At 46.8% G+C, this 14274-nt stretch overlaps 1 protein-coding gene across 1 annotated transcript in view; it reads right to left on the reverse strand.

Annotated features, from left to right (window-relative positions):
- The window catches only part of ccdc39 (coiled-coil domain 39 molecular ruler complex subunit), a 238313-nt gene that overhangs the window by 207629 nt on the left and 16410 nt on the right, over positions 1-14274 (reverse strand). The window contains exons 4-6 of the mRNA XM_072474203.1: positions 8611-8769; positions 6146-6238; positions 5133-5261 (exon numbers count right to left, since the gene is read on the reverse strand). Of these exons, the coding sequence (XP_072330304.1) occupies positions 5133-5261; positions 6146-6238; positions 8611-8769 (381 nt within the window). The remainder of the gene's footprint in view (positions 1-5132; positions 5262-6145; positions 6239-8610; positions 8770-14274) is intronic.

A 14274-nucleotide genomic window follows, 5' to 3' on the forward strand; every position in this document is an offset into this window, starting at 1 on the left:
GGTCCACAGAGATTTGAAGATTTTGCCGACTTCAGGAATTAACAACATGGAGTTGTTGAAGCCACCAATGAGTCTCAGATTTCATGGTAATGTGGAAAGCAACTGCCGTGTGTTTAAACAACAATTTAATCTGTTTCTTACTCCAGTAAATTTAGGAGATCAATCAGATTTGTGTACAATAGCGATGCTCCTAACAGCAGCAGGGCCCGAAGCAATTGCTGTGTTTAATACGTTTAAATTGGGAGCGGCGTGGAAAAGACTGGAGAGAAAGTCCTGTAAAGGGACGAGTTTAGAGGCGCTGGTGACGGCGCCGCTACCGATCTCACCTAAAAAGTTTACCACGAACCCGGTGGTGGCGGCAACACTGAATATCTGGGGACAGTGGAGGCGACAGAGAGGGGTGCGGGGAGCCCTGGTGGGGTCCCCAATCAGGAACAACCATAGGTTCGCCCCAGGAAGAATGGATGGAGGATTTCAGAGCTGGTACCAGTTGGGAATTAGGAGGGTGGGAGATTTATTTATAGATGGGACTTTTGCGAGCTTGGGAGCTTTGGAGGAAAAGTATAAGTTGCCCCGGGGAAATTTCTTGAGATATATGCAGGTGAGGGCGTTTACTAGACAACAGGTGAGGGAATTTCCGTTGCTCCCGACACAGGGGATACAGGACAGGGTGCTTTCAGGGGTGTGGGTCGGAGAGGGCAAGGTGTCAGAGATTTACCGAGAGATGAGGGAAGAGGGGGAGGAGTCGGTGGGCGAACTAAAAGGAAAGTGGGAAGAAGAACTAGAGGAGGAGATAGAGGAGGGTATGTGGGCTGATGCCCTAAGCAGGGTAAATTCCTCTTCCTCATGCGCCAGGCTTAGCCTGATTCAATTTAAGGTGCTACATAGAGCACACATAACGGGAGCAAGATTGAGCAGGTTCTTTGGAGTGGAGGACAAATGTGGGAGGTGTGGCGGGAGCCCGGCAAACCACGCACATATGTTTTGGGCGTGCCCGGCACTGGAAGGGTATTGGAAGGGAGTGATGGGAGTGATTTCGCAGGTGGTGAAGGCCCGGGTCAAACCAGGCTGGGGGTTAGCTCTATTTGGAGTTGCGGAAGAGCCGGGAGTGCAGGAGGCGAAAGAGGCCGACGTTGTGGCCTTTGCGTCCCTAGTAGCCCGGCGCAGGATCCTACTCATGTGGAAGGAGGCGAAACCCCCCGGACTGGAGGCCTGGGTAAATGATATGGCGGGGTTCATTAAACTGGAGCAGATAAAGTTTGCCCTGAGAGGATCGGCTCAAGGGTTCACCAGGCGGTGGCAGCCATTTCTCGACTACCTAGGGGAACGTTAGAGGGAAGACAGATGACCAGCAGCAGCAACCCAGGGGGAAGGGGGGAGGGGGTTTAGTTTAGTTTAGGTCAAAGATAAAGGGGTTTTGTTACTTGTGTATTGTTAAAAATTTCTGTATTGTTATTGTTGCGTTTGCTTTGTAAGAGGGGAAAAATTGTTGTTTGGGAAAAAAAATTCAATAAAACATGTTTTAAAAAAAAAAAATAATACTTTTAAATTTGCAAACAAAGAAAGTAAAAATTTTAACGAAGTAATTCGAAGATTTGATGCACATTGCACCTCCAGAAAGAGTGCAATTTATCGTGCTATGTGTTTAGATCACATTTATAGAAGACAGGAGAGTCCATAGATCATTTCATCATTGATTTAAAGTTAAAAGCTAAAGCCTGTAATTTTTCTGTGGTGGAATCTTCCATGATTCGTGACCAGATTGTGTTTGGTGTGAATGAAAATAAGCTGAGGGAACGGTTGCTGAGGGAATCGGAGCTGTCTTTTGATCAAACAGTTAAGATTTGTCAGGTTCACGACCTAGCTGTACAGCATTCTAAAATGTTTCTCAGTAATGGCGGCATCTTCTTGGAGAAAATCATTCCAGTTGCTGCCCTTTTTCCAAAAAAGCGGGAAACTTCCCCCCAAAAAAGGCGGGAAAGTTCCTGCAGCTCCTCGCGCACCAGCAAATAGGTTAAAGATCAGGACAACGTATTTCAGTGTAAAATATGTGGTCAAAGGCACAAATTAAGGCAGTGTCCAGCATTTGGCAAGTTAAGTTCCAGATGCAAAGGAAAAAAATAATCACTTTGTTCAGAATTGTTACTCTAAGCTCAACCCCAGATAAATCAGCACAGTGGAAGACACAGTCTCCAGTGATGAAACATCATTGTTTGTTGGAGTAATAACAGAGAATAATAATTTTTTGGAGACTCCAAAAATTCTCCAGCAGTTAAAAAAATGCAAACTGATACTTCATTTAAAATAAATACAGTTGATGAGGACAAATGACTGCTACCACTTGAAGTGAATGGTACAGTGGTCCAATTCAAGTTAGATACTGGTGCCAAAGCCAATTTAATCAGCATGACTGATTTAAAAAATCTAAAAATTCAACCGATTAGAAGAAATCACAAAATATCTCTGACAGATTATAATGGTTCAAGCATTAAATGTTATGGTGTTTGTGAGCTGAGTGTGGTGATGAAGAACACAGTTTATTCCATCCCATTCTGCATCCGAGGGCTTGGATTCATTATTAGGTGATCAGTCCTGTGAAAAATTAGGTCTAGTGCAATTGGTATAAAGCATTCAGAAAGCATTGGATCAACACTCCGACGATTCTCAGGACATTATCAGCAAATTCAGCAATGGGTGCACAGATTTTGGTACACTACCATTCACCTACAAGATACAACTCAAAGAGGATGCAAAACCTGTGATACAGGCACTAAGAGGAGTACCTGCACCTCTTTAGGATCACCTCAAAAAGGAGCTAGACAGAATGACAAAATTAAAAGTAATCAGAAAGATAGAAGAACCTACCAATGGGTAAACTCCATGGTTTGTGTAAAGAAAAAGAATGGCGATATTCACATATGCATGGATCCTAAAGATCTTAACAAAAGAGAACATTACCAAATATCAAAGCATGAGATCGAAGAAGAGACCAGAAAGGATTAAACTCTTCAAGAAGTGATGAGGAACATCAACTCACACTGGCCCAAAGGTCAATGTATGGAGTATGGAAACTATTATTTATTTGGCCAATGTATGGAGTTCTACAATATAAGATCTAAACTCAGTATCATTAATGGAGAGATGCTACGTTTGATCACTATAGTCATACCTCAGTCTCTTCGCAACGACGTACCGAAGAGGATACATGAAGGACATCTATGGGTTGAAAAATGTAAATGGAGAACTCTGTTTACTGGCCAGGTATAAACCAGGATATTGACAGGATGTTGTGACACATGCCAGACACATTCTTGCAAGCCAACAAGAGAACCTATGCAAATATCTGATTTACCTATGGCACCATGGCAGAAAGTAGCTATGGATCTCTTACACCTACAAGGGAAAGATTATTTCATGATCATAGACTATTTTTCAAACTATCCCAAAATGGCTCTACTGTCAAGCATAACAGCAAGCAGTGTAATACTGCATACCAAGTCAATCTTTGCTAGACACGGAATTCCTCAAGTCGTCGTGACTGACAACGGTCCTTGTTTTAGCTGTAAAGAGTGGCAACACTTCAGTCACGTACGATTTCAATCACGTCATGTTGAATCCATTGTACCCTCAAGCCAATGGAAAAGCCAAAAATGTGTACATATTGTTTGTTAATTATTGAAGAAGGCAATGGACAGCCAATCTGATCCAAATCTCGCACTATTGCATTACAGAGCATCACTATTGTCACATGGTAGATCACCAGCAGAGTTACTCATGAATAGAAGGTTGTGTACCATATTTCCATACTTGGAAAAGAAGGGGGAGAATGCAGTGGTACTGCAGGAAATGCAAAATATTGAAGCAAAACAAAAGCCATTCTATGATAGAGTATCTAGAACTACTTCACCTCTGAGTAGTGATGACATTATGAGAGTAGAAGATTCAGGTAATTGGTCGAGAAAAGCCATTGCACTTGAAGAAAATGGACCTCGTTCCTAAAATGGATAGAGGATGGGTTGGTTTTAAGAAGAAATCGTCGCGCACTCTTGAAAACCAGAGAAGACTTTCACAACGTGATGGATGACAAATCTATGTCAGAATCAATGTCAGCTTCAGTGTAAGATAGTTCAGCAGTTCCTGAGCATGAGAATGTCATGGAGAACATTGAATCTACAAGTTCTCATCAGCAAGGCTAAACCTCGAGAAGATCAACCAGAAGCAGAAGAAAACCTGATCGACTCAATTTGTAGATTTGGACTATTTGTACATGCTTGCTGTTCTTGTATATATATATATTTGTTAAACGAGTTTTAAAAACTTTAAAGAAAAAATTAATAGTGTTAGACACACAGGCTAATGATATCACTTGTAAATACTGATGATAATGTATTAATTTATTTCTTCAAAGGAAAGGGGATGTGATGATATCATGTTGTGCTGTAATTCACCGACTGACCACTAGGAATCTCATTAGTATATAAGTGACCAGCAGACTGGCTTGGAGGGAGCTGGAGAGAGAGGTTGCTTGTGCATGATCATACTGTTATTCATCTGTTGTTTTGTACATAGTTTATTCACAGTTAATGTTTGTTTATAGCTTTAGCTAACAAGTGTTCTTGTAATATAAACCGGGTGATCCGACAAGAATATTACAGATTTGACATGCCAATTGTGGGGGAAAATAGTGTGGGCTAGAAGCATGGAAAGCATCAATTCCATGCAGGCGGAGAGGCTCTGGGGCGAGACGGTTTCGCGGCGGACTTCTAGAAAGGATTCGCACCAGCACTGGCCCTGCACTTGCAGGAGATGTTCACAGACTTGATAGCAAGGGGCCCGCTGCCACCAACGCTAGCACAAGCCTCAATCTCACCGATACCGAAGAAAGAAAAGACCCGACTGAATGCGGGTTCAACAGACCAATTTGCATTGTTTTTTCTGGGCAAGGAACCTGACTCCAGCTTTAACATTGGTTCATATGGGACCCATGATTCACATAATATAGTTTCACTTAAATTAGCAAATTTTAGGAATGCAACCACAAGTTTAAATGAGTACTTACTGTACAGGTAACTAAATGTAAAGAGTGTTAACAACGTAAGCAATGAGGACTGTATGTGTATAATGCTCCTTACCAATGCACACATGTCCATCTCCTGATCTCTTTTCTGCATCTGTTCAATAGTATCCTGCCATTGGTTGATGAGTTCTTGCCTCTCCAAGTGGGATCTGCGAAAGTCACGTGCTATTTTGTCCAGTTCCATCTAACAATAGAAACAAGTTTCTAAATTTGCTTTCTATAAAAATATATAGGGCGGGATTCTGCGGGAATCGGCAGGGCCGCCCCAAAGGTGCGGAATCCTCTGCACCTTCAGGGGCTAGACCGGCACCGGAGTGGTTTGCGCCACGCCGGCCGGCGGAGAAGGGGCTTGGCGCCACGCCAACCGGCGGCGAAGGCCCTCCGCCGGCCGACGCATGCGCGGGAGCGCCAGCGTGTGCTGGCGTCATCCCAGCGCATGCGCAGGGGGGTTCATCTCCCCGTCGGCCATCGCGGAATACCACAGCGGCCGACGCGGAGAGTGCCCCCACGGCACAGGCCCGCCCGCAGATCGGTTGGCCCCGATCGCGGGCCAGGCCACCATGGGGGCACCTCCCGGGGCCAGATCCCCCCGCGCCTGCCCGCGCAGCCAGGTCCCGCCGGCAAATATCTGGTGTAATATACACCGGCGGGGCTGGCTGAAAACGGGCGGCCACTCGGCCCATCGCGGGCTGGAGAATCGCCGGGGGGGCCGCTGCCGGCGGCCGCCGACTGGCGCGATTCCCGCCCCCACCAAATCCCCGGCGCCGGAGAATTCGGCAGCCGGTGGGGGGGAGGGATTCACGCCACCCCTCGCGATTCTCCGACCCGGCGGGGGGTCGGAGGATCCCGCCCATAATATTTACATGTTGGTATGTTTTAAATTAAAATAAATGATAATTCAGTATGTTAAATGTATTGCAAAATTGTATTTAGTATATTCATAATAGCATATATATTGTACTATTGTGTAAGAATTGAATTTTGTATGGAGGGCAATTAGTGAGGCAAAGGCAAGGGTATCGGCCTCCCTCCCCATGAAGAGTTCTGGCTGTATGTAGTGTATCTAACCTGAGCTGCAATTGTTTCAGTCATTTCATTGTCAAGTAGTTTACGCTTCTTATTTGCTTCATTAGTCATCCTCTCCATCCGTACTGTAATATCCTGTAATAAACAAAAATACTAACAAGTAAGTTTGTTCTTTGTCCAATTTTTTCCTTTAGATTCTGAAGTCACTAACTTTACTGGAACAGTACAACATAGTAGCAACAACAAAAGCAACAAATATAATTTAAATAGCCTCTTTACTGTAGAACAATGACCGAAAGAACTTCATTGTGACATAGAATCATACAGTATAGAAGAGGCCCTTCGGGGTGGAGTTTGCACTTTCTCCCCATGTCTGCATAGGTCTCTGGGTGCTCCGGTTTCCTCCCACAGTCCAAAGATGTGCAGGTGAGGTGGATTGGTCATGCTAAATTGCTCCGTAGGGAAATCCGTAGATGTGTAGGTTAGGTTAAGGGGTTATTGAGATCGGGCAGGGAAGTGGGCTTGGGTGAAGTGCACATTCAGAGGGTTGTTGCAGACTTGATTGGCCAAATGGCCTCCTTCTGTACTGTAGGAATTCTATAATCTCTGAGACAAGGAGTTCACTTTTAACGACTCTAATTTAAATCTGGCACCAACTTTAGCAGCAATGATGTCATCCAACTGGGTAAACAACCAATCACATTAACGAATTATCGAAGACAGCAAAAATAAAAATAGGAAACACTGATTAGCCTTCACTTCTCAATAATTTTACAGAGAGTGAAATAAAGATTGAGGCATACACATGGGATTAAGGCAAGAATACAGGTTGAGCATCCCTTATTTGAAATTCCGAAAACCCGAAAAATTCCAAAATCCGCACTTTTGTTCAAGCGCACCGCACATGAGCAGTTCCCAACTCGCTCCTCACATGCGCAATTCCCAATGTTCCACACAGGCACAGTTCCCAACTCGCTCCTCACATGGCAATTCCCAACATTCTGCACATGCGCAGTTCCCAACTCGCTCCTCACATGCGCAATTCCCAACATTCTGCACATGCGCAGTTCCCAACTCGCTCCTCACATGTGCAATTCCCAACATTCTGCACATGCGCAGTTCCCAACATGCTCTGCACATGCGCAGTCCCCAATGTTCCGCACAGGCACAGTTCTCAGCGTGCGCCACACATGCGCAGTTCCCGACATGCTCTGCACATGCGCAGTTCCCAATGTTCCGCACAGGCACAGTTCCCAACTCGCTCCTCACATGCGCAATTCCCAACATTCTGCACATGCGCAGTTCCCAACTCGCTCCTCACATGCGCAATTCCCAACATTCTGCACATGCGCAGTTCCCAACATGCTCTGCACATGTGCAGTTCCCAATGTTCCACACAGGCACAGTTCTCAGCGTGCGCCACATATGCGCAGTTCCCAATGCATGCCGCACCTGCACAGTATACTTTGAAATCTGAAAAATTCCAAGATCCGATACATACTCAGCCTCAAGCATTTCGGATAAGGGAGTTTCAACCTGTATAAGAAATAGGAGCAAGAGTAGACCATATGGCCCCTCAATCCTGCTCTCCTATTCAATGTGATCATGGCTGAACATCAGCCATAACTCCACTTTTACACCTGCTCCTCTTATCCCTTGAGAGGCCAAACGTCTGTCTACGTTAAATATAATTATATATGGAGCACCCTAATCGCTGGAGTAGAACATTCTAAAGATTCACAACCCTTTGAGTGAAGACATTTTTCCTCATCTCAGTCCTTAAACGATAAGCTCCTTATTCTGATTCCCTAGCCAGGAGAAACAACCTCCTAGTGTTTACCCCATCAAGTCAATTCAGAATATTGTATTAGTCTTGCAGTATCTGGTAGAAGCTGAAACATCATTAAAAAACTTTAAAATAATACATGAAAAATCTATGATGTTTAATCATAAATGATAAATTTCAAATCCCACATGACCAGAGGTGCTGTTTAGCAGTAATAACGACTCAGTATACTGGTAGGAAACAGTTACACCTCATTCAACAAGGTATCAATTTTTCAAGGGTTTCACAGTGAGAATAATAGCAGCAAACTAGAATCTCATGTTAATTCAAGTGATCTCTAAAGATTTACTTTTCTGGAGACTTTGACAATGAGTGCTGAGAAGGAGCAGAAGTCATTGATGATAACTTCTGGATTTCCGTGCTTAACTGCACATGTCCGAACACCAGAAGTAGCTGTCAGTTTCACAGCTGTAATCATGACAAACGGTAACAGTTTTTCATTTCAAAGCACAACATCCAGGCCAATCTGTTCTGTGAAGAAGAAATTAGCTGATTCCTTCCCATTTCCAACCTTGGGTCACTGAAGCTGGTTGGAACACTCTTATCCCTCCTGTGGCAGTTTTATTGCTCACTTAGGTGGTATTATTTCTCAGGCTTATGAAAATTGTTATGGGACAGATTATATTGCTGAGTAAACAAATAGCAATAAAACAAAACATACCCTGATTTTCCCTTCATCTTCTTGTGCATACTTCTGGATGGTGATTGCATCTTCATCTGTTTTGGTTGACTCTTCCAGCCAAGCCTCCAAAGCTTGCTTGTCCCAGTTCAACTGACATTTCAAATCCTCAATTTTCTGTGTGTACCTATAGATGTTATTCTAAAAACAATGAACAATTAACATATATTTTCTTCAGTCTCTCTGTTTTACACTAGCATTGGGCTGTTTGCTCAGAGTAGTGACTAATATTAAAATATGCAGTGGTGCTTCGTCCACTGAATATTAAAAATTCTGCAATGTGCAAATTCAAGAAATCCTGTTTAGTACTGAGAAAATATATTTGTATCTATGTTTAAGAAAGAACAAACCTTCCTTCATTGTTTTGTTACTGTTGTCCAGATAGATGGGATTGCTCCCACCTGGTTCCATTCTGATCTACTTAAGTGGAGCTAGAGAATCATAAGGCCATAAGACATAGGAAGGAAAGCAGGCCATTCGGCCCATCGAGTCTGCTCCGCCATTCAATCATTGCTGATATTTTTCTCATCCCCATTTTCCTGCCTTTTCCCCTTAGCCCCGATCCCCTTATTAATCAAGAACCTATCTATCTCTGTCTTAAAGACATTCAGTGATTTGGCCTCCACAGCCTTCTGCGGCAAAGAGTTCCGCACATTCACCACCCTCTGGCTGAAGAAATTCCTACTCATCTCTGTTTTAAAGGGTCATCCCTTTAGTCTGAGATTGTGCCTCTAGTTCTAGTTTTTCCCACTAGTGGAAACGTCCTCTCCACGTCCACTCTATCCAGGCTATCCTGTAAGTTTCAATAAGATCCCCCCTCATCGTTCTAAACTCCAACGAGTACAGACCCAGAGTCCTGAACCGTTCCTCATACAACAAGCAGTTTGTTCCAGGGATCATTCTTGTGAACCTCTTCTGGATTCTTTCCAAGGCCAGCACATCCTTCCTTGGACACAGGGCCCAAGACTGCTCACAGTACTCCAAATGGGGTCTGACCAGAGCCTTATACAGCCTCAGAGGTACATCCCTGCTCTTGTATTCTAGCCCTCTTGACATGAATGTTAACATTGCATTTGCCTTCCTAACTGCCGATTGAATCTGCACGATAACCTTAAGGGAATCTTGAACAAGGACTACCAAGTCCCTTTGTGCTTCTGATTTCCTGAGCATTTCCCCATTTAGAAAATAGTCTATGCCTCCATTCCTCCTTCCAAAGTGCATAAACTCACACTTTTCCACATTGTATTCCATCTGCCACTTCTTTGCCCACTCTCCTAGCCTATCCAAGACCTTCTGCAGCCCCCCTGCTTCCTCAATACGACCTGTCCCTCTACATATCTTTGTATTATCTGTAAACTTAGCAACAGTACCTTCAGTTCCTTCTTCCAGATCATTAATGTATATTGTGAAAAGTTGTGGTCCCAGCAAGACCCCTGAGGCATATCACTAGTCACCAGCTGCCATCCTGAAAAAGACCCCTTTATCCTCATTCTCTTCCTTCTGCAAGTCAGCCAATCCTCTATGCATGCCAGGATCTTACCCTTAATACCATTGGCTCTTAACTGATTTAACAGTCTCCTATGCGGCACCTTGTCAAAAGCCTTCTGGAAATCTAAATAAATCGTGCCCACTGGTTCTCCTTTGTCTAACTTCCTTGTTACCTCCTCAAAGAACTCTAACGGATTTGTCAGATAGGACCTCCCCTTGATGAAGCCGTGCTGATTCTGTCCTATTTTGTCAAGCACTTCCAAGTACTCTTCTATTTCTCTCTACATGTTGCCCCTCGGTGACATTATCTGAAAGCACAACGCTAGTTTTCAGATGTATCCTTACGACACGCAGATTCACTGGTAGACTCCTCCACTGTTGCTAAATTATCAGACTGCTTATCCAATACTAAAAGGAAAGTACTGCAGATGCCTGAGATCTGAAATACAAACAGAAAGTGCTGGAAAAACTCAGCAGATCGGGCAGCAACTGGAGAGAGAGAAATGGAGTTAACATTTTGAGTCTTTAAACATTAACTGTTTCTCACACCTCAGATGGTGCCAAGCCTGCTGAGATTTTCCAGCACTCTGTTTTTATTATTAGTTATCCGACATCTAGGACTGGATGGGCAGAAATTTCCTCCAATTAAATATTGGGCAGACAAAAGCCATCATTTTTGGTCTCCTGCTCCAAACCCGTTTCCCTAGCTACCCACTGAATCCCACTCCCTTGCAATGCTCGGAGGTTAAGCCACACCTTTAGTCTTAGTGTCCTCACATGTGACCTCAGGATGAACTTCATATTCATGCCATCACTGAGACTACCTATTTTCACCTCTTCAGCTCATCGTCTGCTGAGACCCTAATTCATCCTGTTGTTATCTCTAGACTTGATGATCCCAATGCACTCCTCATGACTGCTTTCCAGCATTCTGAACTCTGTAAACTCCGTCATTAAAGGTTCTGCTGAGAGCGGTTGTGGGCAACGGAGCTCCGACAGTCGCGTCCCGTTCTCGGGGAAGAGACCAAAAACCAAACGCGCAATCCGGCCGGACCGGACCCCCCCCCCCCACCGCGCGGACGGCAGGAGAAAACGGGGAGACCGAGCGAGGACCAAGCCAGCGACGGAGATCGAGCCAGCGGCAGGGATCGAGCCAGCGGCAGGGATCGACCTCCCCACCCACTGCACGGCAGGAGAGGCAGGTGAACGTGGGGACCGAGCGAGAACCGAGCCAGCAGCGGGATTTTTTAAACCTTTTGAAAAAGGTGTTTAAGAGGGGAAAAAAGAAAGTTAAAGGAGGGAAGGGAAGAGGAAAAGAAAAGGGGGAGAAAAGAAAAGGATAAGGGAGGGAGGAAAAAAAAGGGGGGGGAAAAAAAATGCCAGAAGGTAGCCAAAGCAGAAAGAGAAAGGGCACCAGAAGCAGAAGGGGCCATGGGCAAGCCCACTCAGACGAGCTAACCGGCACATGAAGCGGAACGGAAGGCCCGCCGGAACAAAAAAAAATGGACAGACAGGAGCTTTTTCCCCTTGGGCCAGTGGGGAACTGGAACTGGAAGACATCCTTTGCCGAGGCGCTGAGGGAACATCAGCAGGAAACTAGGCAGAGGCTGGGGCAGACATGGAGGCCGCGGTGCAGGCAGCAATGGTCAAGGCCCTGGCGGAGGTGCAGCTTTCCCTGGGCAGAGCAGAGGAGAGACTGGAAGCCCAAGAGGAGAAACTGGAAGCCCAAGAGGCGACCATTAAGGAGCTGGAAAAAAACGCGATTGACAAGAACGACTGGATCACGGCCCTGGAGAAGGTGGTGGCGAGACTGGTCACAACGCAGGGGAGTTTGAAGGGCAGAGTGGATGATCAGGAAAGCCGATCGAGAAGGCAAAATGTTAGGATAGTGGGCCTTCCAGAGGGGATCGTGGGTAGAAACCCCACAGCATACATGCCTGATGCTGGGTAACTTAGAGGGGAGGAAAACTTTCCCCAACCCACCAGAAATGGACAGAGCACACCGGTCGCTGTGTCTGAAGCCCAAGGCAGGGGATCATCTGAGGGCAGTTATAGCTAAACTGCACCGGTACCAAGACAGGGAAACCTGCGCTGGGCCAGGCAAAACAGAACCTGCAAATGGGAAGGGCACTTCGTTAGAGTCTACGAGGACATTGGGGCAGACCTAGCCAGGAGACAGGCCGAATTCAATAGAGCGAAAGCAGCTCTTCACAAGAACGACGTGCATTTTGGTATGCTGCACCCAGCAAACTCTGGGTCACATACCAAGAAAGAGAATACTTCTTCACAGCCCCCACCGAAGCAAACAAGTTTGTCGAGGAACACAGGCTGGAAAGCCGCCAGCAATGGTAGAAATAATGGGCCCCTGGCAAGGGGCAACAACACGCCGATGGGGGGGGGGGGGGTTTTGAGGCACCGCCAGGCCCCAGGCCCCCCCATCCGCCATGGCAAGCGCACCTTGAACAAAAAGCAAACCACTACCCGAAGGACTGTTTCAGGTGGGAGACCAGGCCCCAGCACGAGGGAACGAGAATAGCGGAGAAGGGAGAGCAAGTGAGAGAAGTGCAGGGTGGGACGGGGGAAGAGCCTGCAGAAAACCTTAGAGGTCGAGCGAGGGAGAAGCGAGACAGTAACCCCCGAAAGGGGGGCCACCGCACCAGCAGGAAAGCTAGTGCTGGAGGCATGCAACAAAGCAAGGCCGCAGTGCGCCCCCAACAGGGGGGATGGCGCCAGGCGGGCGGGGAGACCACTCAACAGAGGCGGGAGAGCAAACAGGATAGGAACAGGGGAAAGAGGGACAAAAGAGAGGTATACGGGAGAGGGGAGAAAAAGGGCGGGACACAGGGAAGGAGGGACAAACAAGGCTAGAAAGAGAACAATAGGGCTACAAAGTGCCACAACCAAAGGCTCGGAACAAGGAATCGCTGCAAGTAACCACCCAGTACGGTCTCTGGGCGAAGGGAGACTCCAGAGTGCAGGGGACTACCCACGTGGCCGACGCACAGTGGGTGGCCATGTCAGGTGCCCCCTGGACAAAGGGAAACCCTGGAGCGCAGGGACCCGACCACATGGAGAGAGCAGTGACAGCAGACATCCTGTTCGGCCCCCTAACAAAGGGAAACCCTGGAGGGAAGGGGTGCGTCCACCAGCTAAGTATGGTTAATCTCACAGGAGCGGGGGGACAGAAGCCCCCCACCAGGATAGTCACCTGGAATGTAAGGGGACTCAACAGCCCAGTGAAAAGATCACCCACCTAAGAAATAAGAAAGCCAACATAGTTTTCCTCCGGGAGACACACCTGAGAGAGCAGGACTGACTGCGGGTAAGAAAGGGCTGGGTGGGGCAGACCTACCATTCCTGCTATGGTGTGAGGACCAGGGGGGTGGCAATACTGATCAGCAAGAAGACGATGATTAGGGTGATGAGGACGGTGATGGACCGGGGGGGGGGGGGGGGGGGGGGGGGGGGGGAGAGAGAGAGAGAGAGAGAGAGAGAGGTATGTCATGGTCAGCGGGGCCCTGGACGGGGCACCGGTAGTACTAGTTAACGTGTACGCCCTCAACTGGGACGACACGAGCTTCATCAAAAAGGCAATGGCAGAAATCCCCGACAGAGCGACGCACCGACTAATCATTGGGGGTGCGGGGGGAAGGGGACTTCAACTGTGTACAGGATCCAACAACTGACTGATCAAGCTCCAAAACGGGGAAAACGTCAAGCATGGCAAAGGAACTCGGACACTTTATGGAACAGATGGGAGCAGTGAACCCCTGAAATTCACCCACCCAGGGGAGAAGGAATTGCAATTGTGATATCCGACCACGCTCCACACTACATGGACGTGAGTCTGGAGATGGGCAGGGCCCAATGCCCCACGTGGCTTGGACATTGCCCTACTAGCAGACAAGGCCTTCAACGAAAAGATATCACAGGCCATAGCAGAGTACACGGAGAACCACCAAAATGGGGAGGTCTAACCCTCCACGTTCTGGGAAGCGTTCAAGGCCGTAGTAAGAGGGGAAATTATCGCTTTCAAAGTTCAAAGAAATAGGGAGGAAAGGGCGGCTAGGCAGCAGCTGGTCGACTCCATACTGGAGGTAGACCGTAAATACTCCGAGGCTCCGACCATAGAGCTCCTGGCGGAGAGGAAAGAGCTAC

The sequence above is a fragment of the Scyliorhinus torazame genome, chromosome 14, assembly GCF_047496885.1.
Source record: "Scyliorhinus torazame isolate Kashiwa2021f chromosome 14, sScyTor2.1, whole genome shotgun sequence".
NCBI lineage: Eukaryota > Metazoa > Chordata > Chondrichthyes > Carcharhiniformes > Scyliorhinidae > Scyliorhinus > Scyliorhinus torazame.